The sequence below is a fragment of the Bos taurus genome, chromosome 25 (genome assembly GCF_002263795.3).
Source record: "Bos taurus isolate L1 Dominette 01449 registration number 42190680 breed Hereford chromosome 25, ARS-UCD2.0, whole genome shotgun sequence".
In the NCBI taxonomy this organism is placed as follows: Eukaryota; Metazoa; Chordata; class Mammalia; order Artiodactyla; family Bovidae; genus Bos; species Bos taurus.
The window spans coordinates 33,581,009-33,604,485 of NC_037352.1; the positions used below are offsets into that span (position 1 = coordinate 33,581,009).

General features: G+C 52.8%; 1 protein-coding gene across 2 annotated transcripts; it reads right to left on the bottom strand.

Moving 5' to 3' along the window:
* Nucleotides 1-560: 560 nt before the first annotated feature.
* Nucleotides 561-4,815, bottom strand: VPS37D (VPS37D subunit of ESCRT-I). Of its 2 annotated transcripts, NM_001205718.2 has the most exons (4): nt 4,310-4,564; nt 2,818-2,989; nt 2,258-2,340; nt 1,288-1,650 (listed from the first exon to the last, which is right to left on the bottom strand). In NM_001205718.2, the coding sequence occupies exons 1-4, from the start codon at nt 4,445-4,447 to the stop codon at nt 1,288-1,290; spliced, it is 756 nt and encodes a 251-aa protein (NP_001192647.2). In that variant the 5' UTR covers nt 4,448-4,564. The 2 variants fall into 2 exon arrangements, with proteins under 2 accessions (XP_024840779.1, NP_001192647.2); XM_024985011.2 differs by lacking the exon at nt 2,258-2,340 and having other exon boundaries at nt 561-1,650; nt 4,310-4,815.
* Nucleotides 4,816-23,477: the final 18,662 nt, after the last annotated feature.

The window sequence follows — 23,477 nt, forward strand, 5'->3', positions numbered from 1 at the left end:
TGGACCGAGGTCACAGTAGCTTCTACAGCACTCTGACTCCTCTCACTGAGAGGATCTTCCTTGACTCCCTGCCAAACTTCGTCTCATCAAACTTGACCTAAGCGGATCCAAGACATGCTCCTACTCTCCCGTCGTCTTGTCCCACCGTCATCAGCCAAGCTGAAGACAGACAGCCTCAGCCTTCGGGGAGCCCCTCCATCACCCAGTGGGCGCGGTCATTTGACAGGCCAGAGAAGGAGCAGGGCCATCCTGATGGGGCCTACAGGGCGCCGAGGAGAGGAGGGTGCACAGCGGTGCGGCCCTTGAGAACTGGGACGCAGCGTGCGCTTCTGTCCAGCAGGGCTGGGAAGTGCAGAGCTAGGAAAAGACTCTCTGGGGTTGGCAACCAGAGAAGGTTTCATGAAAGAGGCGGAAACAGTGCTGGACCCGAAGGACAGCTGGGCTTTGCATGCGCAGAGAGGAAAGGAGGGCCTCTCAAGAGTAGGCAGCTCAGGACCTGAGATGAGGCTGCAGTAGCTGAGAGGCCGGGTGAGGGGTCAGAGAGGAGTCGGGCAGCATGGTCATCTTCATCATCACATTTATTGACGGCCCCTGGGAGGCGGGGCTGGGGACAGAACATACAAAGACAAGGACCTGCCCTCAAAAAGGTTCCATTCTAAGGAGACGGGACAGAAAAATACAGAATGGTCTTTCCAGGGGATGGCCCACTGTCACCCCTGCAGGTCAGAAGCCCCTGGCCTACCTCGCCCCATGGTCTGGAGCCTGAGCGGGGCAGGTAGTGGTAGCCCCATGGCCATGGTGTCCCTGCCCCTGGGCCTGACCCCCTGGCTCCTAGGTGGTGGACCCCAGCACTGGGGGAAAGGTAGGCTCAGGACATGATGGAAAACACTCCGGTCAGCCGTGGCATTGTGCGAGCCCAGCGGAGGGGCAGGGGCGCTAGGGCCCCCTAGGCAGGGCCCCTTGAAGGAGGCGGGCAACTTCCCAGGCCCCTTCGAGTCAAGTTCTTGCACTGGGGCTGGCCCATCACCCAGGAGGCCCCAGCCGGGGAGAAAAAAAAGGCAGAGGTTCCTCAGCGCCAGAGGCATCAGACCCTGCCCACCCCACCCCCAGCCCTCTCTCTGGGCATCTCCCAGTGGACCCTCCTCCCCAGCTCAGCCTCCAGGGCCAGGGCCTGCCTAGGGCCAGGGGGAGGGGCCTGCCCCTCCCCCCACCCAGGCAGTGGGGGAGGAGGAGGAGCCACGCATCAAGTTTGTCTGGGCCCCCCATGGGGGGGCCATACCCTGGATCCTACCGGTGGGGGGGCTCTGGCTGCGAGGGCCGAGGGCTCAGCAGAGGGGCTGGGCCCAGGGGGCACCCGGGGGAGCCCTTCAGTGGGGGCACTGGGCGGGAGTCCAAGGGGGGCAGGCTCCGGGGCACTGCCGGCGGCCCCCGGGCGGCCCCGGTGGGCAGGACTGCGGCAGCGGGGAAGGATTTGGGGGGCTCCGCGGCAGCCGTAGGGGCTGGCTGGCCAGACCGCTCCCGGCGCCGCAGCAGCTCCTGCAGCTTCTCCGCCTGGGTGCGCCTCAGGTGGGCCAGGGCCCGGCCTCGTTGGAAGGCGGGCAGGAAAGCCTCCAGGCTCTGCTCTCCCAGCAGCAGCTGCTCCATCTGCTCCTGGGACAGGAGGGATGGGACAGTTTAGGAGGACCATGACCGAAGACTCAGGGCTGGTCCTCTCTCCCCCATCCTGAATCCCTTCCAATGGACCCCACCGCCCCGGTCTGGGATGGGGCACTGAGTTCCAGCCTCGCCTGCCCCTTGCTGAGTGACTGTGGACCAAGTCCTCTCCTCTCAAGCCTTGATCACGATCACCAGACCTGCCGGGGCAGGGACGAGGGGGTCCAGGGATGGGGACACATGTGAAGGGGACGGGAGTCCATCTCCTCCAGGCCAGGGCCCTCCACCTCCACCCCTCCACACCCTGAGCACTGTGCTCCCTCCCACTGTTCTGGGACGACTGACTGCCCCGGCTCCTCTGTAGCCCCAGCCTAAGCTGCCGGAGATGGTCACAGGAAGCCGGGGGAAAGTCACAGGTGGGGACGGTGGGCCTTGTGTCCAGGGCGGACAGCAATTCAGCAGGCCCTCCTGGGGGCCAGGCACTCAGGGCAGGCTTCCTGGAAGAGGGGCTCTCACGCCTGCAATGTAAGAATCAAGGGGAGGGGACAATGATAGGTTGGGTTCCCCCTCCGGGTCCCCAGGCCCAGCTGCCCCCTCCTCTCACCTCAGCCTCCTGCTCAGCTTCTTCCAGCTCAGCCTGCAGCCAGCCCAGCGCGCAGTGGGGGCTCCAGCGGTGCATGCTCTCCTCTGAGGGCCGCAGAGGGACGCAGTGAATAGCCCCTGCCCTCAGGGCCTGTCACCCTGGACAGACAGGCCGGAGCCCCAGGGCCCACTGCTGACTCTCTCCCTGACCTGTGTGTGCCTCTACGCTTCCCCTCCCCTCTCTGGGGCCTCAGTTTCCTCACCTGGACAACGCCCCACAGCATCAGTTTGTGTGCCCCCCGCACCCCGTCCTGGTGCGAAAGAGGAAGCAGAGGCTGTCTCCTAGAGCACCCCAGGCCCTTGGGCAGCGGGTCCCCTCTTCTCCCAGGGACCCATTCTGGTCTCTCCAACCCAGCTATACTCACCAACTGCTCACTTTCCCAACTTGGGAATTTCCCAGGAGTAGCACCCCTGCAAGCTTGCCCGAAGAAGAGGTGTGCCCAAGTTCCCAACCTTCAGAGCCTGGCAATTCCCAGGCACCCCCCACCCCCACCCCGGGCAGTTCTCCCCGCCGTCCCTCACCCAGTCGCTGCAGCTTGTCTGCACAGCTCTCAGCCACCTCCCGGAGCTCCTGGTACTTGATGGCCAGGGCAGTGCGGCCCATCTCCAGGCGGGGACGCAACGCCAGATTCTCCTTGGCTAGCGCGTAGTTGGAAGCCAGGCACGCCTCGCGCTCCAGCTGCAGGCCTTGGAACTGCCGGCGGGGAAGAGCCCAGAGGCCCATTCAGGGACTCTCCCCACAGCCGCCGACCGCCCCCCCACCCAGGCGGCAGTGCCCACAGGCCAAGCCAAAGGCGCCCCAACCTCAGGATGGCGAGCCAACAGGTGGAGGCGCTGGGAGAGCCCAGACCCCACTTTGCCTCGGTTTCCTAGTACACAAAGTGAGCTTAAAAACGTCTCCCTTATAGGGTTGTTGGGAGACTGAAGTGAGGAAAACTACGAAGGTCTCTACAAATGTTAGTTAATCTTTAATTTTTCAATTAATATGTCTGCTCAGGTCCCCGAGGAGCCCCCCTCCCTCCTCTGTCCCATTTTCCATGCATGGGCAGCTTCCCTCTCATTCCAGGCCTTTGTCTGCTTCCTCTTCAGGTGTTTGCTCCGAAAACACTCCCCATCCCCTGCTCTGACTCTCCAGAGTGAGGTGTTCACCCTGTCCCTGTCTGGCACCCCCTCACACACACACACCCCTCCTCGCACTCCTCGTCTGCCCTCCAGTGGAATCCCCACACCCCAAGGAATACACACCCCCTTTTCCTCCCTGATCCCCTAGCACCTGCTCCCAGCTCTCCTTCTCTTGCAGAAAGCAGACCCCTTTCTTTCCTGGCCCTGGAGAAGGCTTTTTCCTTCTGTTACTAGGCGGGCCAAGCCTCCCCTCCCTGCCCCTGGAGAACGCACTACCCTCCATCTGTCCCCTATAGGATGCACATGGCCCTCCCGCCTGCCTCCCTCCAATGTACACTTTCCCTTTCCGCCCCCCACAGACAACCAGCCCGGGCCTATCTCCTGTGAAATATACAACTTTCTCTCATGGTGGCCTATGGAACACACACCTCAGCTTTCAGTACCCCTCCCCAACGGAAAACACAAAGCCCCTTCTTCCACCCCCGGCATACGGACACCCTCCCAACGGTGCCCCCAGGTGTCAAACAGGCCCCTAGTTCTCCCTATGGAAGGCGCCTCCCCTTTCTGGCCCTACAGAACGTGGGTGTGCGAGCCAGGGCCCCCCACAACACAGCCGCCCCCCGGAACACACCTCCCTGGAGCATCCGCCGTAGGACACGCCTCGCGGCCATCCCTGGGGTGCACGGGCGCCTCCCTGGGTCTCCGGCGCGCCCCACCCGCCCCAGGCCAGCTCCGGGCGCCCCCTCCCCCGGGGGCGGCTCCGCCGGGCCCACTCGTACGTGCCAGGCTCCGGCGGCCCCGCGGCCCGGCCAGCGCGGCCCTTCGGTCGGTCGGCAGGTCCGACAGGCCGCGGCCCGTCCCCCGCGCCCCCCGCCCGCGCCCCCCGTGCTACCTTCCTGCTGAGCCGCACGATCCGGTCCAGCTTGGGCTCATCCTGAAGCAGGTCCCGGAGCTGCCCGGTGCTGAGGATCCCAAAGCGCCCCGGGCTGCCGGGCTCCGGCCCCGCCCGCGCCGCCCGGGCCCGGTACATGCCGCCCGCCCGCGCCCCCAGCTCGGCTGCTGGCTCGGCCCGCTCGGCCCGCTCCGCCCCGGCTCCGCTCCGCTCCGGCTCCGGCTCCGGGATCCGGCTCGGGCTCGATCTCCGGCGGCGCGCGGCGCTCCGCCGCCAGAGGGCGCCCCGCCCGCTCTTAAAGGGGCCGCGGCGTGGAGGCTGGGGGTGGGGCGCGGAGGGGGCGGGCCGCACCCCTTCCCACCCCGGTGGCGGCGCGCCTCCCGCACCCGCGGATATCCTGGCAACCCATCATCCTTCCGCCGTCTGGATCTCTAGGGCCGCCTCTCTCCGCTCCCCTTCTCTCGGCCTTCAGTCACCACGCCTCCAGGCACGGACTCTCCTACCCCAGGCGTTTACAGGTTGCAAGGCTGTTTCACATTTACCCCTTGAATTCGAACGATTTTCTGAATTTGGCCAGGCTCCAGAAGCTCCTGACCTGCTGATGACTTGGATAAGTCATTCACCTCCCCCAGCCTCAGTTTTCCCTTCTACAAAATGGGGCGATGATACACAAAGTGAGGAAAAGAGGCAGTGAATGTTGAGTTCCTTGGTTTAGTCGCTAAGTCATGTCGGACTCATTGGCGAAGCCATGGACTGTAGCCCGCCAGGCTCTTCTGTCCATGGGATTTCTCAGGCAAGAATACTGGAGTGGGTTGCCATTCCCTTCTCCAAGGGATCTTCCCAACCCAGGGATCAAACCCTCGCCTCTTGCTTTGGCAGGTGGATTCTTGACCACTGAGCCGCCAGGGAAGCCTGTAGAGTCTCTTACCTGTAGTTAAATGAATACCTGATATGAATTACTGTTATTTCAGAGATGAGGATACAGATTCTCAGAGATGATGTCACCTACCCAAAATCACGTTCTAGGTGAAAGACAGACAATCTCAGTTCTTCCTGTATATGCAGGTCCTCAATCCAGCTAGAGGACGGAGGGTGTGCTGGAGATGTCTGAGAAAGAGACAGACAGATGGAATGGGGCAGGACAGGCTTGCTGATGCATTGTGAAGGCAACGCTTTGCCCACATTTTTCAAAACATTTATTTTTATTTATTTGGCTGTGTTGGTTCTTACTTGCCACATGTGGGATCTTTTTTTGTTGCGTCATGTGGGAGCTAGTTCCCCAACCAGGGATTGAGCCTAAACCCCCTGCATTGGGAGTGCAGAGTCTTAGCCACTGGACCACCAGGGAAGTCCTCTTCCTCCACATTTTTATGGTAACTGAAATTTGGTTTTCCTTCTCCAGACTCAGTTGGAACATCACCACCTCCAGGAAACCCTCTTTACCTCCCCAGGCGGCGTTGTGTGCCCCACAGTCCCTGCTGTCCCTCCATCAGGATCCTGGATATTATCAAGAGCCCTGCCACAGGTCCCAGTTTATGAGCTCCTTGGTTCTTCTGTGTCTCCTCCAGACCCACTATTTCCGCCGTTCTTCCAGGGGCCTCCTAGACATTCCCTCCTGTCTGGCCCACCTTTGGCCCCCCTCCTCCAATCTTTCTTCACTCTAAGAGGCCTTGGTGAGATCTGATGGGAGCTCTTCCCTCAGCTTGTCCCTCTTCGTCACCAACCCCTCTTTATTCTACACCCACCCCAATGCCTTTCCTTCGCTCTCGCCTCCAGGAAGAGAAACCTCCCCTCATTCCAAAGTTAACGAAGTACCCTTGCTATGGGTCTCACCTTCACCTTGCCTCCTCTGAGAGCCTTCCCCCCTACTGTGGTTAGTTATGTCTCTCTCTCTCTTTTAAAAAAAATTATTTATTTACTTATTTAGTTGGCTGCATCAGGTCTTAGTTGCAACAGGCAGAATCTTTGTTGCCACATGAACAGTCTTTCATTGCAGTGCAAAGACTCTAGTTGTTGCATGAAGGCTCAGTAGTTGGGGCGCCCTGGACCCGGGATCCGACCTGTGTACCCTGCATAGCAGAACGGATTCTTTTTTTAGTTAATATGTTTACAAAATATTTATTAAGCTTCGCTGGTCTTAGATGTGGCACGCAGGATGTGCAATCTTTCAGTTGCGGTATGCGAACTCTTAGTCATGGCATGTGGGGTCCAAGTTTCCTGGCCAGGGATCGAAGCCCAGGCCCCCTGCATTGGGAGTGTGAAGTCTAAGCCACTGGATCACCAAGGAAGTTCATATGTCTCTCTTTCTCTGTCTCTTTCATGTTTAATTTCTGCCTTTAGACTGATACGTCCCTTTCACCCCCACCCAGTATTTTAAAAAGTACCCGGTTATGAACTGAGTGTGTGCTCAGTCATGTCCAGCTCTGTGCGACCCCATGGACTGTAGTCTGCCAGGCTCCTCTGTCCATGGGATTTCCCAGGCAAGAATACTGGAGTGGGTTGCCATTTCCCTCTGTATGAACTGAGTACCCCGCCCCCCAGTTGGTATTTTGAAATCCTAGCCTCCAATGTGATGATATTTGGAGGTGGGGTTTTGGGAGGTAAGTAGATGAGGTCATGAAAGTGGGTTCCCATGATGGGATTAGTGTCCTTCTAAGAAGAGGAAAAGAGACCAAAGTTTTTTCTCTCTCCACCATATGGGGTCACAGTTAGAAGGCCACCATCCGCGAATCAGGAAAAGAACCCTTACCAGAAGCCAAATCTGCTGGCACCTTAATCTCGGGCTTCCCAGCCTCCAGAATTATGAGATAGGCATCTTTTGTTTAAGCCACCCAGTGTGTGGTGTTTTGTTGTGACAGTCCAAGCCAACCAACATGCCATCTACACCCTGCACTCCGTGCATTCGTTTCCTCATCAGCATGTGTGTGCGCTCAGCTGTGTCCAACCCTTTGCAACCCCATGAATTGTATCCCGCCAAGCTCCTCTGTCCACGGAATTCTCCAGGCAAGAATACTGGAGTGGGTTGCTACTTCCTACTCCAGGGGATCTTTCCCATCTAGGGACCGAAGCCATGCCTCCTGCATTGGCAGGTGGATTCTTTACCACTGAGCCACCTGGGAAGCCCCCATTTCCTTATACCTCCCCTTATTCCTTGACTGACTCTGACTTCACCCCACCACCACTTCAAGGACCCTGCTCTAGCCAAGGTCACAGACCGCTTCTGAGTTCCAGAGCCCTTCTTTCTCACATTCAACACCATCGACCACCATCTCTTTCCTGAGCATATAGCAGTCAGAATCCAGACATTTCACAAGTGTCAAGTTGGCAAAAATTAAAAAGTCAGGTAATATCAAGTGTTGGTGAGGTTGGGGAGTGACAGGAATGCTTACATGCTGCTAGTGGGAGAGAGAATCAGTTCACTGGAGAGCAATTTGACAAACTCGTAAAGAACATTCAATGTGCAGTGGACAGAGTAATAGACCCCAAAGTTGGCCACGTACTCATCCCTGAGACCTGTGGATATGTCACCTTCCATGGTGAAAAGAACTTTGCAGCTGTGATTAAATCAACGATCTTGTGATGCAGAGAGTATGCTGGATCACCCAGGTGCGCCCATTGTAGTCACAGGGGTTCTTAGAAGGGAGAGGCAGGAGGGTCAGAATCAGAGAAGACACAACAATAAAATTGGAGTGCTGGAGTCAGTGAGAAACTTGAAGGCAGTACGTTGCTGGCTTTGAAGACGGAGAAAGAAGCCACAATCAAGCAGCCTCTAGAAACTGGAAAACGCAAGGAAGTGGGTTCTCCCCGAGACATGCTAGAGGGGGTGCGCCCCTGCCAGTATCCTAACTTCAGTCCAGGGACATCTATCACAGACTCCTGACATCCAGAACTGTAAGAGATTCTGTCTGTGTTGTTGGGTCCAGCGGCTGGGACTCTGTGCTCCCAATGCAGGGGACTCGGGTTCAAGCCCTGGTCAAGGAACTAGATCCCACATGCCACAACTAAGAGTTCACATGCCGCAACTTACTTCCTGCATGCCGAGACGAAGATTCGAGATCGCACATTCTGCAGCTAAGACCCAGGGCAGCCAAACAAATAATGAATAAATAAATTATCTGTGTTGTTTGGCAATTTGTTATAGTAGCAATAAGCAGCTAATACAGACTTCTTGGAACATTCACTGCCTTGGACTGGAAGACAAGAACAGGAATGTTTGCAGTGACTCTACTTGTAATAACAAGAAACTAGAAACAGCCCAAATGTCCAGGGCAACAGAAGACTTCATACTACACACAGAAATGGGCACGTTGCAGCTACACATGTCAATCTGGCTAAATCTCACAAACAATACCTCAAATAAAGGCAGCAGTCTCAGAAGAGTACACTCAGTATAATAATGTTTATGTAAAATTTAGAAACATGCAGAGCCATACTTCATATTGCTTGGAGATATGTACAAAGTACGGGAACAATAAATAACCAAATTCAGCAGTGTGGCAGTCTGGCAGAGGATGGAATTGAGAAGGCAACAGAGGGGACTTCAATGGCATTAAGAGATAGTTCAGGGATTTCCCTGGCAGTCCAGTGGTTAAGACTCCATTCTGCCAATGCAGGCGGTATGGGTTCAACCCCTGGTAGGGAACTAAGATCCCAAAAGATTTTTTTTTTAATTAGAATTAAAGAGATAGTTCGGTTTCTTAGACTGAGTGTAGGTACACACAGGTGAATACTTTGGGATAAGTGCTGCGCTCAATATGGCAGCAAATCTGTAAAACGCAGCAGTGGCCACAGGACTGGAAAAGGTCAGTTTTCATTCCAGTCCCAAAGAAAGGCAATGCCAAAGAATGCTCAAATGACCGCACACTTGCACTCATCTCACACGCTAGTAAAGTAATGCTCAAAATTCTCCAAGCCAGGCTTCAGCAATATGTGAACTGTGAACTTCCTGATGTTCAAGCTGGTTTTAGAAAAGGCAGAGGAACCAGAGATCAAATTGCCAACATCCGCTGGATCATGGAAAAAGCAAGAGACTTCCAGAAAAACATCTATTTCTGCTTTATTGACTATGCCAAAGCCTTTGACTGTGTGGATCACAATAAAGTGTGGAAAATTCTGAAAGAGATGGGAATACCAGACCACCTGACCTGCCTCTTGAGAAATCTGTATGCAGGTCAGGAAGCAACAGTTAGAACTGGACATGGAACAACAGACTGGTTCCAAATAGGAAAAGGAGTACGTCAAGGCTGTATATTGTCACCCTGCTTATTTAACTTCTATGCAGAGTACATCATGAGAAACGCTGGGCTGGAAGAAACACAAGCTGGAATCAAGATTGCCAGGAGAAATGTCAATAACCTCAGATATGCAGATGACACCACCCTTATGGCAGAAAGTGAAGAGGAACTAAAAAGCCTCTTGATGAAAGTGAAAGTGGAGAGTGAAAGAGTTGGCTTAAAGCTCAACATTCAGAAAACGAAGATCATGGCATCCGGTCCCATCACTTCATGGGAAATAGATGGGGAAACAGTGGAAACAGTGTCAGACTTTATTTTTTTGGGCTCCAAAATCACTGCAAATGGTGACTGCAGCCATGAAATTAAAAGACGCTTACTCCTTGGAAGGAAAGTTATGACCAACCTAGATAGCATATTGAAAAGCAGAGACATTACTTTGCCAACAAAGGTCCGTCTAGTCAAGGCTATGGTTTTTCCAGTGGTCATGTATGGATGTGAGAGTTGGACTGTGAAGAAGGCTGAGCGCCGAAGAATTGATGCTTTTGAACTGTGGTGTTGGAGAAGACTCTTGAGAGTCCCTTGGACTGCAAGGAGATCCAACCAGTCCATTCTGAAGGAGATCAGCCCTGGGATTTCTTTGGAGGGAATGATGCTAAAGCTGAAACTCCAGTACTTTGGCCACCTCATGCGAAGAGTTGACTCATTGGAAAAGACTCTGATGCTGGGAGGGATTGGGGGCAGGAGGAGAAGGGGACGACAGAGGATGAGATGGCTGGATGGCATCACTGACTCGATGGACGTGAGTCTGGGTGAACTCTGGGAGTTGGTGATGGACAGGAAGGCCTGGCGTGCTGCGATTCATGGGGTTGCAAAGAGTCGGACACGACTGGGCGACTGAACTGAATGAACTGAACTGAAAATTTTTATACAAAATTGGTGGTTCAGAGGTAAAAGAATTCACCTGCCAATGCAGGAGATGCAGGAGACACAGGTTTGATCCCTGGGTCAGATCCCCTGGAGAGGGAATAGCAACCCACTCCAGTACTCTTGCCTGGAAAATCCCATGGACAGTGGAGCCTGGTGGGCTATATAGTCCATGGGGTCGCAAAGAGTCGGATATGCCTAAATGACTGAGCACACATGCTCACCCAATAATTTTAAGGGTATATTTTTAGACCTTAGCTTTGAAGTCAGACAGCTTGAAGTCAGCCTGGGTCCCTTTCTGAGCTCTGCTGCTTCCTATGTGACCAAGAGCAAATTCCTTAATTCCCAGAGTCTCAATGATACCATCTCTGAAGTGGATGGTTGAAGGATTCAGTGACTTGCTATGTATCTAACACAATGCCTGCCACTTGGTCGTGCTCCAGAAACAGCAGCTGCAATGGGTTCCTCTTTCTAGAAACAATTCCTTCAATTTAACTTATGGAGCACCTACTCTCTGCCAGGGATTCCCAGGGGCTGCCGGAAGAAAGGGGACACTTTATTCTTGGGGTTCTGCTCCCTGGTTCAGTCTTTAAATTCATTATTCTCCAAGGATTCAATCATTACCCCCTTAAAAAAAAAAAAAAAAAGCAGCTTTATTGAGATACATACCACACAAGTCAACAACTTAAATTGTACAATTCTATGGGTTTTGGTATATTCACAAAATTGTGAATCCATTGGCACAATTTTAGAACATTTTCATCACCCCTAAAAGAAACTGTACCTGGAATTCCCTGGTGGTTCAAAGGTTATGACTCCATGCTTCCACTGCAGGGGGTATGGGTTCGATCTCTGGGCAGGGAATTCAGATCCCACAAGGTGAAACAACAAAAACAAACCAAAACTCTCTACTCATTAACAGTGATTCCCCAGTTCCTCCAAACCCCCACTCCCACCACCAGCCCCAGACAACTAACCTACTTGCCTGCTCTGGACATTTCACATTAACGGAATTCTTTAATATGTGGTCTTTCGTGGCCAACTTCTTTAAAAACAGAATGTTTTTAAGATTCATTCTTGAGAAAAAAGTGAAAGTGAAAGTCGCTCAGTCGTGTCCAACTCTGCGATCCCATGGACTATACAGTCCCTGGAATTCTCCAGGCCAGAATACTGGAGTGGGTAGCCTTTCCCTTCTCCAGGGGATCTTCCTGACCCAGGAATTGAACTGGAGTCTCCTACATTGCAGTCGGATTCTTTACCAGCTGAGCTCAATTCCTTTTGACTTTTTGGTGGTACGTGCATGACACAAAATTTACCATTTTAATCATTTTAAAGAAGGTTCCAGTTCCTTCACCAACACTTGTTATTGTCTATCTTTCTTTAAATTATAATTCTCCTAGTGGGTATGAAGTGTTGTCTCATGATTTTGATTTGCATTTCTCTGATGACTCATGATGTTCACCATCTTTTCTTATGCGATTTGTTGTTTTTAATATCTGCTTTACAGAAATGTCTACTCTGATCCTTTGCCCATATTTGTCTCTTTATTATTGAGTTTGTAAGAGTTCTTTATATATTCTGGACACTAGTCCTTTATCAGGGATATGGTTTATAATTTTTCCCATTCTGTAGGTTGTCTTTTCACTTTCTTGATGGGGCCCTTTGATGCACACAAGTTTTTACAAAAAGTTTGATGAAGTCCTATTTATTTTTTTCTTCCGCTGCTTTGTGCTTTGGCATCATATCTAAGAAATCATTTTATAACTCTAGATCATAAAAATTCACCATTATGTTTTCTTCTAAGGTTTTATAGTTTTTAGCTCTTCCATTTAGGTCATTGGTCCATTTTGAACTAATCTTTGTATATGGTGGGAGTTAGGGGTCTGCCTTCATACTTTTGCATGTGGACATCCAGTTATTCTAGAACAGATACATACACATCCTCTTTTAAAATCCAGACCTCACACCATTTCATGCCAGTCAGAATGGCTGCTATCCAAAAGTATACAAGCAATAAATGCTGGAGAGGGTGTGGAGAAAAGGGAACCCTCTTACACTGTTGGTGGGAATGCAAACTAGTACAGCCACTATGGAGAACAGTGTGGAGATTCCTTAAAAAACTGGAAATAGAACTGCCATATGACCCAGCAATCCCACTGCTGGGCATACACACCGAGGAAACCAGAATTGAAAGAGACACATGTACCCCAATGTTCATCGCAGCACTGTTTATAATAGCCAGGACATGGAAGCAACCTAGATGCCCATCAGCAGATGAATGGATAAGAAAGCTGTGGTACATATACACAATGGAGTATTACTCAGCTATTAAAAAGAATACATTTGAATCAGTTCTAATGAGGTGGATGAAACTGGAGCCTATTATACAGAGTGAAGTAAGCCAGAAAGAAAAACACCAATACAGTATACTAACGCATATATATGGAATTTAGAAAGATGGTAACGACAACCCTGTATGCGAGACAGCAAAAGAGACACAGATGTATAGAACAGTCTTTTGGACTCTGTGGGGGAGGGCAAGGGTGGGATGATTTGGGAGAATGGCATTGAAACATGTATATTATCATATGTGAAACAAATCACCAGTCCAGGTTCGATGCATGATACAGGGTGCTCGGGGCTGGTGCACTGGGATGACCCAGAGGGATGGGATGGGGAGGGAGTTGGGAGGGGGGTTCAGGATGGGGAACACATGTACACCTGTGGTGGATTCATGTCAATGTATGGCAAAACCAATACAGTATTGGCTAATTTAATTAGCCTCCAATTAAAATAAATTTATATTAAAAAAAGAAAAGGCAATAAAATAAAATCCGGACCTCAGTTCAGTTCAGTTCAGTCGCTCAGTCATGTCTGACTCTTTGCGACCCCATGAATCGCAGCATGCCAGGCCTCCCTGTCCATCACCAACTCCCGGAGTTCACTCAAACTCACGTCCATCGAGTCAGTGATGCCATCCAGCCATCTCATCCTCTGTCGTCCCCTTCTCCTCCTGCCCCCAATCCCTCCCAGCATCAGAGTCTTTTCCAATGAGTCAACTCTTCGCATGAGGTGGCCAAAGTACTGGAGTTTCAGCTTTAGCATAATTCCTTCCAAAGAACACCCAGGCAGGTACACAGAAATAGATTAATAGTAATTCTTATTTTTTGATACACTCTTTTCTTTGGTGTCTACTTGGCCTGCATTTATTTCATTTATTTGTGGATTTATTCATCTATAATGAGCACCAGTGAATCTACCACTCAACCCCAGAACTGGAACCTCACCAAAACCTTACATTTGGGTGTTCCTACCTTGCTTGCTCACACCCCTGAATTTGGGATTATCACTCCTCCGTCACCTTTTTTATCCCCGTGTGCGTGTGGGATCTTAGTTCCCCAACCAGAGATTGAACCCAGTCCCCACATTGCAAGGTGGATTCTTAACCACTGGACCACCAGGGAAATCCCCTCTTTAGCCAGTTCTCCTGACATTTACAAGTGTATCGTTTTGTTAACAAAGAATCTGTTCTGGGGCTGAATCTAGAATCTTGAATGAGGCCCAAGAACTTTGGTCAAGTGACAGTCAGTCCCTTCTGCTGGGTAAATCCTCCACCCACCTCCCCAAGACGGTTGTGTGGTCCTCGCCCAGCTCAGGCGGACTGACCACTCCTGGGCTGAGCTCCCCACCCCTTTCTGGCCCTCCACTGCCTCCCTCTAGTTCTAGCAAATCTGACCAGTCTTGCCTTTGATGGAAACTTACAGCTCCCTATCCTCTCCCAGATGGAGACTACATTACTTTGTCTAATGCCTGTGTTCCTCTTTTTTCCTTTTTCCTTTTGCCCATCTCATACTCAACCTCTAGATCCTCTTCCAGTCATGCCAGACTCTTGACCATTCCTCAGTCTCACATTGCATCTCTGCACCTCTCCTGCTTTTGCCCTAGATGTCCCACCACCCAGAATGCCTTCCTCTCAATGCCTTATCCTAAAGCTATTGAAGAACAGACCCATCCTTTTGGCTCAGCACATACCTCCTCCTGCACAGGCAGAATCCATCCTTCCTTCCCAGCCCACTCTATCCCAGCCCCGATCCCAGCCTGACCTGTGCCAGAGTCATTAAAGACTCATCCATGCTCCCTCTTGTTAGACAGTTCAGTTCAGTTCAGTCGCTCAGTCGTGTCTGACTCTTTGCGACCCCATGAATCGCAGCACGCCAGGCCTTCCTGTCCATCACCAACTCCCGGAGTTCACTCAAACTCACGTCCATCGAGTCAGTGATGCCATCCAGCCATCTCATCCTCTGTCGTCCCCTTCTCCTCCTGCCCCCAATCCCTCCCAGCATCAGAGTCTTTTCCAATGAGTCAACTCTTCGCATGAGGTGGCCAAAGTACTGGAGTTTCAGCTTTAGCATAATTCCTTCCAAAGAACACCCAGGCAGGTACACAGAAATAGATTAATAGTAATTCTTATTTTTTGATACACTCTTTTCTTTGGTGTCTACTTGGCCTGCATTTATTTCATTTATTTGTGGATTTATTCATCTATAATGAGCACCAGTGAATCTACCACTCAACCCCAGAACTGGAACCTCACCAAAACCTTACATTTGGGTGTTCCTACCTTGCTTGCTCACACCCCTGAATTTGGGATTATCACTCCTCCGTCACCTTTTTTATCCCCGTGTGCGTGTGGGATCTTAGTTCCCCAACCAGAGATTGAACCCAGTCCCCACATTGCAAGGTGGATTCTTAACCACTGGACCACCAGGGAAATCCCCTCTTTAGCCAGTTCTCCTGACATTTACAAGTGTATCGTTTTGTTAACAAAGAATCTGTTCTGGGGCTGAATCTAGAATCTTGAATGAGGCCCAAGAACTTTGGTCAAGTGACAGTCAGTCCCTTCTGCTGGGTAAATCCTCCACCCACCTCCCCAAGACGGTTGTGTGGTCCTCGCCCAGCTCAGGCGGACTGACCACTCCTGGGCTGAGCTCCCCACCCCTTTCTGGCCCTCCACTGCCTCCCTCTAGTTCTAGCAAATCTGACCAGTCTTGCCTTTGATGGAAACTTACAGCTCCCTATCCTCTCCCAGATGGAGACTACATTACTTTGTCTAATGCCTGTGTTCCTCTTTTTTCCTTTTTCCTTTTGCCCATCTCATACTCAACCTCTAGATCCTCTTCCAGTCATGCCAGACTCTTGACCATTCCTCAGTCTCACATTGCATCTCTGCACCTCTCCTGCTTTTGCCCTAGATGTCCCACCACCCAGAATGCCTTCCTCTCAATGCCTTATCCTAAAGCTATTGAAGAACAGACCCATCCTTTTGGCTCAGCACATACCTCCTCCTGCACAGGCAGAATCCATCCTTCCTTCCCAGCCCACTCTATCCCAGCCCCGATCCCAGCCTGACCTGTGCCAGAGTCATTAAAGACTCATCCATGCTCCCTCTTGTTAGACAGTTCAGTTCAGTTCAGTCGCTCAGTCGTGTCTGACTCTTTGCGACCCCGTGAATCACAGCACGCCAGGCCTCTCTGTCCATCACCAACTCCCAGAGTTTACCCAGACTCACATCCATCGAGTCAGTGATGTCATCCAGCCATCTCATCCTCTGTCGTCCCCTCTTCCTCCTGCCCCCAATCCCTCCCAGCATCAGAGTCTTTTCCAATGAGTCAACTCTTCGCATGAGGTGGCCAAAGTACTGGAGTTTCAGCTTTAGCATCATTCCCTCCAAAGAAATCCCAGGGCTGATCTCCTTCACAATGGACTGGTTGGATCTCCTTGCAGTCCAAGGGACTCTCAAGAGTCTTCTCCAACACCACAGTTCAAAAGCATCAATTCTTCGGCGCTCAGCCTTCTTCACAGTCCAACTCTCACATCCATACATGACCACTGGAAAAACCATAGCCTTGACTAGACGGACCTTTGTTGGCAAAGTAATGTCTCTGCTTTTCAATATGCTATCTAGGTTGGTCATAACTTTCCTTCCAAGGAGTAAGCGTCTTTTAATTTCATGGCTGCAGTCACCATTTGCAGTGATTTTGGAGCCCAAAAAAATAAAGTCTGACACTGTTTCCACTGTTTCCCCATCTATTTCCCATGAAGTGATGGGACCGGATGCCATGATCTTCGTTTTCTGAATGTTGAGCTTTAAGCCAACTCTTTCACTCTCCACTTTCACTTTCATCAAGAGGCTTTTTAGTTCCTCTTCACTTTCTGCCATAAGGGTGGTGTCATCTGCATATCTGAGGTTATTGACATTTCTCCTGGCAATCTTGATTCCAGTTTGTGTTTCTTCCAGCCCAGCGTTTCTCATGATGTACTCTGCATAGAAGTTAAATAAGCAGGGTGACAATATACAGCCTTGACGTACTCCTTTTCCTATTTGGAACCAGTCTGTTGTTCCATGTCCAGTTCTAACTGTTGCTTCCTGACCTGCATACAGATTTCTCAAGAGGCAGGTCAGGTGGTCTGGTATTCCCATCTCTTTCAGAATTTTCCACACTTTATTGTGATCCACACAGTCAAAGGCTTTGGCATAGTCAATAAAGCAGAAATAGATGTTTTTCTGGAAGTCTCTTGCTTTTTCCATGATCCAGAGATGTTGGCAATTTGATCTCTGGTTCCTCTGCCTTTTCTAAAACCAGCTTGAACATCAGGAAGTTCACAGTTCACATATTGCTGAAGCCTGGCTTGGAGAATTTTGAGCATCACTTTACTAGCATGTGAGATGAGTGCAATTGTGCGGTAGTTTGAGCATTCTTTGGCATTGCCTTTCTTTGGGATTGGAATGAAAACTGACCTTTTCCAGTCCTGTGGCCACTGCTGAGTGTTCCAACTTTGCTGGCATATTGAGTGCAGCACTTTCACAGCATCATCTTTCAGGATTTGAAATAGCTCAACTGGAATTCCATCACCTCCACTAGCTTTGAAAGAGGGCTTCCCAGGTGGCGCTAGTGGTAAAGAATCTGCCCACCAATGCAAGTAGACATAAGAGACGCGGGTTCAATCCCTGGGAGGGGAAGGATCCCCTGGGGGAGAGCGTGGCAACCCACTCCAGTTCTTGCCTGGAGAATCCCATAGACAGAGGAGACTGGCGGGCTACAGTCCATAGAGTCACACAGAGTCAGACACGACTGAAGTGACTTAGCATGCAAGCACACACATACCCTAAATAGTGCATGAGACATACTCGAACTTAAAAAATATTTCTTATTTATGAATACTTTTTGGCCTGTCCCTGTCGTCTCTCTGGGCTGCTACCCTGTGAGTGTCCAGGGTGTTTGTGGAATGAATGCTAAGAATCAGGAGGAATGTAGGGACCCAGAAAGGGAGGTCACACAAGGGGAGATCAGTGGGCCCTAGGAGGCAAGGGGGGATGAGGGAAGGGGATTCAGGAAAGTGGTGGGGTTCAGGGAGGAGGACAGAGCCTCAAGGATGAGCATAGAAGGTGGGGAGTGGTTCCGGGAGAGGGCAGGGTCATAGAAAGACACAGGGACCCAGCGGGAAAAGATGTCAGAAAGAGGTTCCAGGAGGAACCGGAGCTTAAGGAGGTAGAGGCTGTGGAGGAGATTAGGGAAGTAAGGGGTAGGGGTGTGAGAAGGGGAGGGCTGCTCTGAAGGAATGGGAGTGGGGATCCTAAGGGTGAAGGGAAATCAGAGACGGAGGTGGTCGGAACCCAGCACCGCATGGAGCTGGCTTCCAGGGGAATGAATGGTGCTCAGATAGCCTGATGGGAACTCAAGAGAGCTAAGAGGGGCTGGGGCTCAGAGTGTAACTGCGGCCTCCCAGGCGCTGCCTTTGCCCACCTGGGCCTGGCTCCACACCTGTGGCTCCTCCTCTCTCCAACCCAGCCCTAGATTTGGGCGCCGGGCACCAAGCCCCCGCGGAGCCGGGGGAGGGGGTGTGTGGGGTGGGGTGGGGGTGGTTAAAGGTGATCAGGCACGAGCGGGTCGCAGACGGGGAGTGGCAGGCGCCTGAGCCCATAGCCCGGGCCACAGCTGCCCCACGGCCCGCCAGCTGGGTGAGCGGCTGCCACCCACGTGCTAAGGAGAGAAGGAGGCACCGGATCAAGGGGCAAAGGACATCCCAAGCAGGCGGGGAGGGCGGGGGCCCCGGCAGTGCCAGAGTCCACACCCACTGCTAAAAGCCCGGCCGGGGACGCAGCGCAGTGCACAGAGCCCTCTGCCGCCGGCGTAGAGAAGACACCGAGAGGCAGCGGCCGCGGCCCCGAGCATCCCGCGTGCGCCCCCGACGCCGCCCTGGGAGACCCGGTGGCCCTGGCTGGGCGCCACCCCGTCCGCAGATAGCGCGGAATCCAAGTAAGGGGTATGGAGGGGCAGGGGGGGACAGGTGCTTAGCCCTAGGGGAGTCGGAGCCTCGCTCACGCGGACCTTAGTCTCCCCACCTGTCAAAGAGGGAGGGGCGCTCCTATGGCTCTGCCGAGCATTAGGGGTTAATAGTCTCGCGAACCTGCCTGCCTCCCTGAAGTTCAGCTGCCTCGAGAAGGAGGCAATTTCATACCCTAGAGAAGGCTCGAGATCAAGAATCGGAGAAGAATTCATCGTGCTTCCCAGGCTCCCCGCTGTCTCAGTCCCACCAGCTGGGTGGGACTGAATCTCCGGCCAGGGGTGAGGATGAGGGGAGAGGTCAGGTGCCCAGGGGACTCTCCAGGGAGCTGAGTGTGGGCCAGGAAGCAAGAGGAAGGACCTTCCTCCCTATTGTCGCCCCCTGCCCTGGGCAGGTGTGGGTGCCTGTAGAGAAGCTGGTTCCAGGTGGGCCGGTGGGTCAGGGACAAGGACCCAGACTTCTCCTGGCTGGACAGGGAGAAGCCGTGTGGATTCCCAGCCACCGGGCTTCTAGCCAACAGGCAGGAGCCAGGCAAGTGGTGCAAGGCACCCATGCTGGCTCCTACCGACGTGAGAAGGAGCTTCCCACCGGCTCCCCAGCCACCCTGCCCCCATTCCAGGTCTGCTGAGTCCACCTGCAGGGTCAGGAAGCCAGAGTCAGGCCTGGTCTCTTGTCTGTGGCTGGCTGTGTGACCTTGGGCACGTTACCTCCTTTTTCTGGGCCTGGCTCTCCCTCTTGGGACTTAGGGAGGCTTGTTCCTGGGCCAATGGTATAGAAACAGGGACAGAATAAATTGGGGCCGCTTCAGAGGACCGGGCAGCCCCCTCCAAGCCAGGTGGGTCTGGTCCTTGCCAAGGGGGATGATGTTGGAGGCTCAGCTGAATCAGGTGGCAGACGGGGCCAAGGATCTAGCCCCTGCCTCTATCTTACCCAGATCCTCTCAACACCTGCTCAGATCCTCAGAAGAGGGGGCTGGGACTCTCAGGTCTGGGAACCTGAGCAGTGGGCTCAGGCCCACCCTAGGGAGGCTTAGCGCCTCAGCCTCAGGGCAGGGACGGCTCCTGGAGGAGAGGGAGAATCCCACTGAGGAGCTCTGAGATGTGGCAGCCAGGAGTTCCCTCTTTTGTGAGGGTGACTCTTCTGACTGTGCCCCTCCACACCCCCCCTTATCCCCTAAGTCAGTTCAGCCACTCAGTTGTGTCCGACTCTTTGCGACCCCCTGAACTTCAGCACGCCAGGCCTCCCTGTCCATCACCAACTCCCGGAGCTTGCTCAAACTCGTGTCCATTGAGTCGGTGATGCCATCCAACCATCTCCACCGTCTCCTTCTCCTCCTGCCTTCAATCTTTCCCAGCGTCAGGGTCTTTCCCAATGAGTCAGTTCTTTGTATCAGGTGACCAATGTATTACCCTTGTAAGGACACAGTCTATCTGAGACCTGGGCTCAGGGCTCGGGCGGGGATCAGGACTCAACCTGGGCCTAGGTGAGAGGGCTGCTGGGAGCTGGGGTCAGGGCCCCACCTGGGGTCCTGGAATGCTGTGAATGAAACTGTCTGATACGGGTGCACGTGACTTTTGTAAACTGAGGTGGATGGTAATAAGCACCGGCAAATGGAAGTGGGAGGGGCGGCTTTTTGGAGGCTCCATGACCTCACTTGCGAAAACACTCAGACTCCCCTCCCAGGGTCCTCCTTCTGAGGCTGCCCTTGACCCTGCTGCTGGCCCTGTGATGGGCAAAAACAGGTTTTGGAGCTGTCAGGCTGGCAGAAGCCATCTTTAGGTCAATTCTCACTCCTTGATCAGGGCTGAGGAAGAGATTTGGGCTCGGATGTGAAGCAGAGGAAGGAGACTCAAGGGAGCTGGGAGTCGGGGCAGGAACCAAAATTTCTTGTACACCTACTGTGTGACAGGCATGCACCTACTGTGTGCTGGGCACTGTGTGGGGCTTTTCTGTCGCTGTTTCTTTCTTTCTAATAACCTGAGATGGAAAGGGTATTCTATCCACTTTACCGATGAGGAAACAGAGGCTCAGAAAAGTCAAGGCACTGGCTTAAAGTCAGGCAGGGCTGGGATTCAAACTCAGGCAGCCTAATTCCAAAGCTTCTATTCCCCCTGCTGCCTCTGACTTTTCTCCAGGTGACCCTGTCCTCTCTGCTCATCTATAACCTGGGTCTAAGCATTCTTACCCGGACTGCTGGGCAACGTGAGTGTGTGTGTGTTCTGTATTCAAAACGCAGCACACTAGAAGGGGTGTGTTCATGGGTGCTCGTAGGTGTCCTCATGGCCTGTGCCCACCGCATCCATTTCCCCATCTGTCTTTCCTCCTCCTGAGATACAGGGACAGGAGGCAACTCCTATTGTCTCTCCTTTCTGAGCTGACCTTAGGGCTTCCTAGGTGGTGCTAGTGGTAAAGAACCCACCTGCCAATGCAGGAGATGAAGAAGACTGTGGGTTTGATCCCTGGGTCAGGAAGATCTCCTGGAAGAGGGCATGGCAATCCACTCCAGTATTCTTGCCTGGAGAATCCCAAGGACAGAGGACCCTGGTGGGCTACAGTCCATGGGGTCGCAAAGAATCAGACACGACTGAAGCGACTTCGTATGCACACGAGCTGACCTTGCATAGGGGACCCTGGCCGACCCCAGCAGGAAGGAACAGGGCATTCCTCCGGCAGGGCCTGGCACCAATAAGTAGGCGATGCATCCCCTTGGCTGGCCCTGGTGGTCAGCTGGCAGGTTGGTGGGCAGGTAATGGTCAGCTGCTGAGGGACCCCATTGGCTGTAAGACTCTGGGTGAAAAATGTGCCTCCCTGGGACACCCTTTCTATGTCAGTCCAGGGGCCTGAAGCCCTGATGGAGCTGGTGAGGGGCCACAGCTGGTGTGACTCCCAGAGCTCCCCAGCACTGGAGGGGCCCGGGGATTCTGGGCAGGGCTGAGCTGTCTGTCACCCGTCCACAGCTGGTCTGACAAGGCTTTTTCCATCCCCAGGTCCCCTGGTGGAGGTTGTTCTCTGTGTCCTGGAGCACCTAGTTCTTTAACACCATGCCCAGAGGTGTTGGCTAGGAAGGAAGGAAAAAAGAAAGGGCAGGGGTGGGAGAGGCAGAGAGGGAACGAAGAAGGAAACCACACTTATCAGTGCCGACCACTGGCTGTCACTCACTTCATTTGATCCTCACAACAACCCCCTAAGGTTAAATATAACATCATATCACACACCCATTTTATTTTTATTTTATCAACCTGGCTACACGGCACATGAGATCTCAATTCCCTGACCAGGGGTTGAATCTCCATCCCTTGCATTGGAAGCCCAGAGTCCTAACCACTGGCCCACCAGGGACGTCCTGCCACACCCATTTTAAAGATGAGAAACCAGTGCTCAAAGCACTCGCTCCTTATACAGGGATCGCACTCAGAGCGGGGCCCAAAGTCACAGATCAGGCGCAGCTTGGGCACCACCGTCCACAGCTCTGGGCCAGGGAGCCCCAGACGGGCTGGGCATCCTCTGGCCCTAATGTTTCCCAGCCAGGCAAGGATCTGAGGGGCCAGGAAGGTCTCGGCCTTGATGGTGATTCCACCCCTCCAAGGTACCCCCCTTTCTACTCTCCAGGGACTGACCCTGGGCCACACCAAGACTTCAACTTGGTACACACAGGTGGCCAGAAATGTACAAAGAAGGAGTTTGCACACCTGCTTTCCAACTCTCTCTTTCCTCCTCTGTGGAATTGTCCCCATTCTACTTCTCCCAGCCTGCTCTTGCGAGACTCCAGTGATGCAGCATGAAGGTTCCAGAGCTGGCGGGGAAGAGGCCTGGCATGGTCACTGACGCACCATGCCAGTGGTCTGAGACAGCCCCTGAGCCCAACCAATCCCCACTCTCCCTCTGAGTAACACGAGGTCTGTGGCCCTCGCTGACCTACAATCTTCTAGATCATGGATATGAGTCTTCTGCAGCTGATGACACCCTGAACCCTGGAGAGTGTGGGGAGAAGGACTTGCCAATCCTTTGTTGACTCAGCAAGTATTCACAAAGCGCCTACTGTGTGCCGGCTGCCCCTTCCACCCTGGTATGTGCGTCTTCTGCTACTTGATGTTTTCAGGAGGTCAGATCAGCCCTCAGTGCCTCCAAGCAGCCCAGTGGAAAGACACACTGGGACTCTGGCATCGGACACACCGGGTTCAAATCCAGGTGACACTGCTCATTAACTGTACGACCTGGAACAACCGTCCTACTCTCTCTAACACATGTAAACAAACAACTCCAAGCCAGGCGTGCTCCATAAACTGGGGGCCATCAGCCCCAGGTGACACGTGGCTGAGTGTTGCTTAGACAGGAGACCCAGTGTTCAGAGCCTGGCAAGCCACTGGGAGGCCTGGTTGTGGTCCACTGGGAAACAGATATACCTGGTTTTTGTCTCCGAGTTTCTAGCACACAGCACCTAAAACCCCTGGAAACTTCAGAGTCTTTTGTATGCTAATAGATGACTAGTGGCCCCTAGACAGTTTTGAGCTGGTCAGTAGGAAGATCAAGGCATGGTTAGAGAGTTGGAATTTCAGCTCCAGGGTTGTGTTGGGGGGACAGGGGCTGGAGATTGAGTTCAACCATCAAGAGCTAATGATTTGTTTTTATTTTCATTTCTACTTATTTATTTGGCTGCACCCAAG

Excerpts from the sequence above, each read along its gene's own strand:
- VPS37D (NM_001205718.2), bottom strand. The coding sequence starts at position 4,447 with ATGTACCGGGCCCGGGCGGCGCGGGCGGGGCCGGAGCCCGGCAGCCCG. Across the intron at positions 2,990-4,309 it reads TCGTGCGGCTCAGCAGGAAG|TTCCAAGGCCTGCAGCTGGA; the intron begins GTAGCACGGGGG and ends CCCCGCCGGCAG. Across the intron at positions 2,341-2,817 it reads AGACAAGCTGCAGCGACTGG|AGGAGAGCATGCACCGCTGG; the intron begins GTGAGGGACGGC and ends TGCGGCCCTCAG.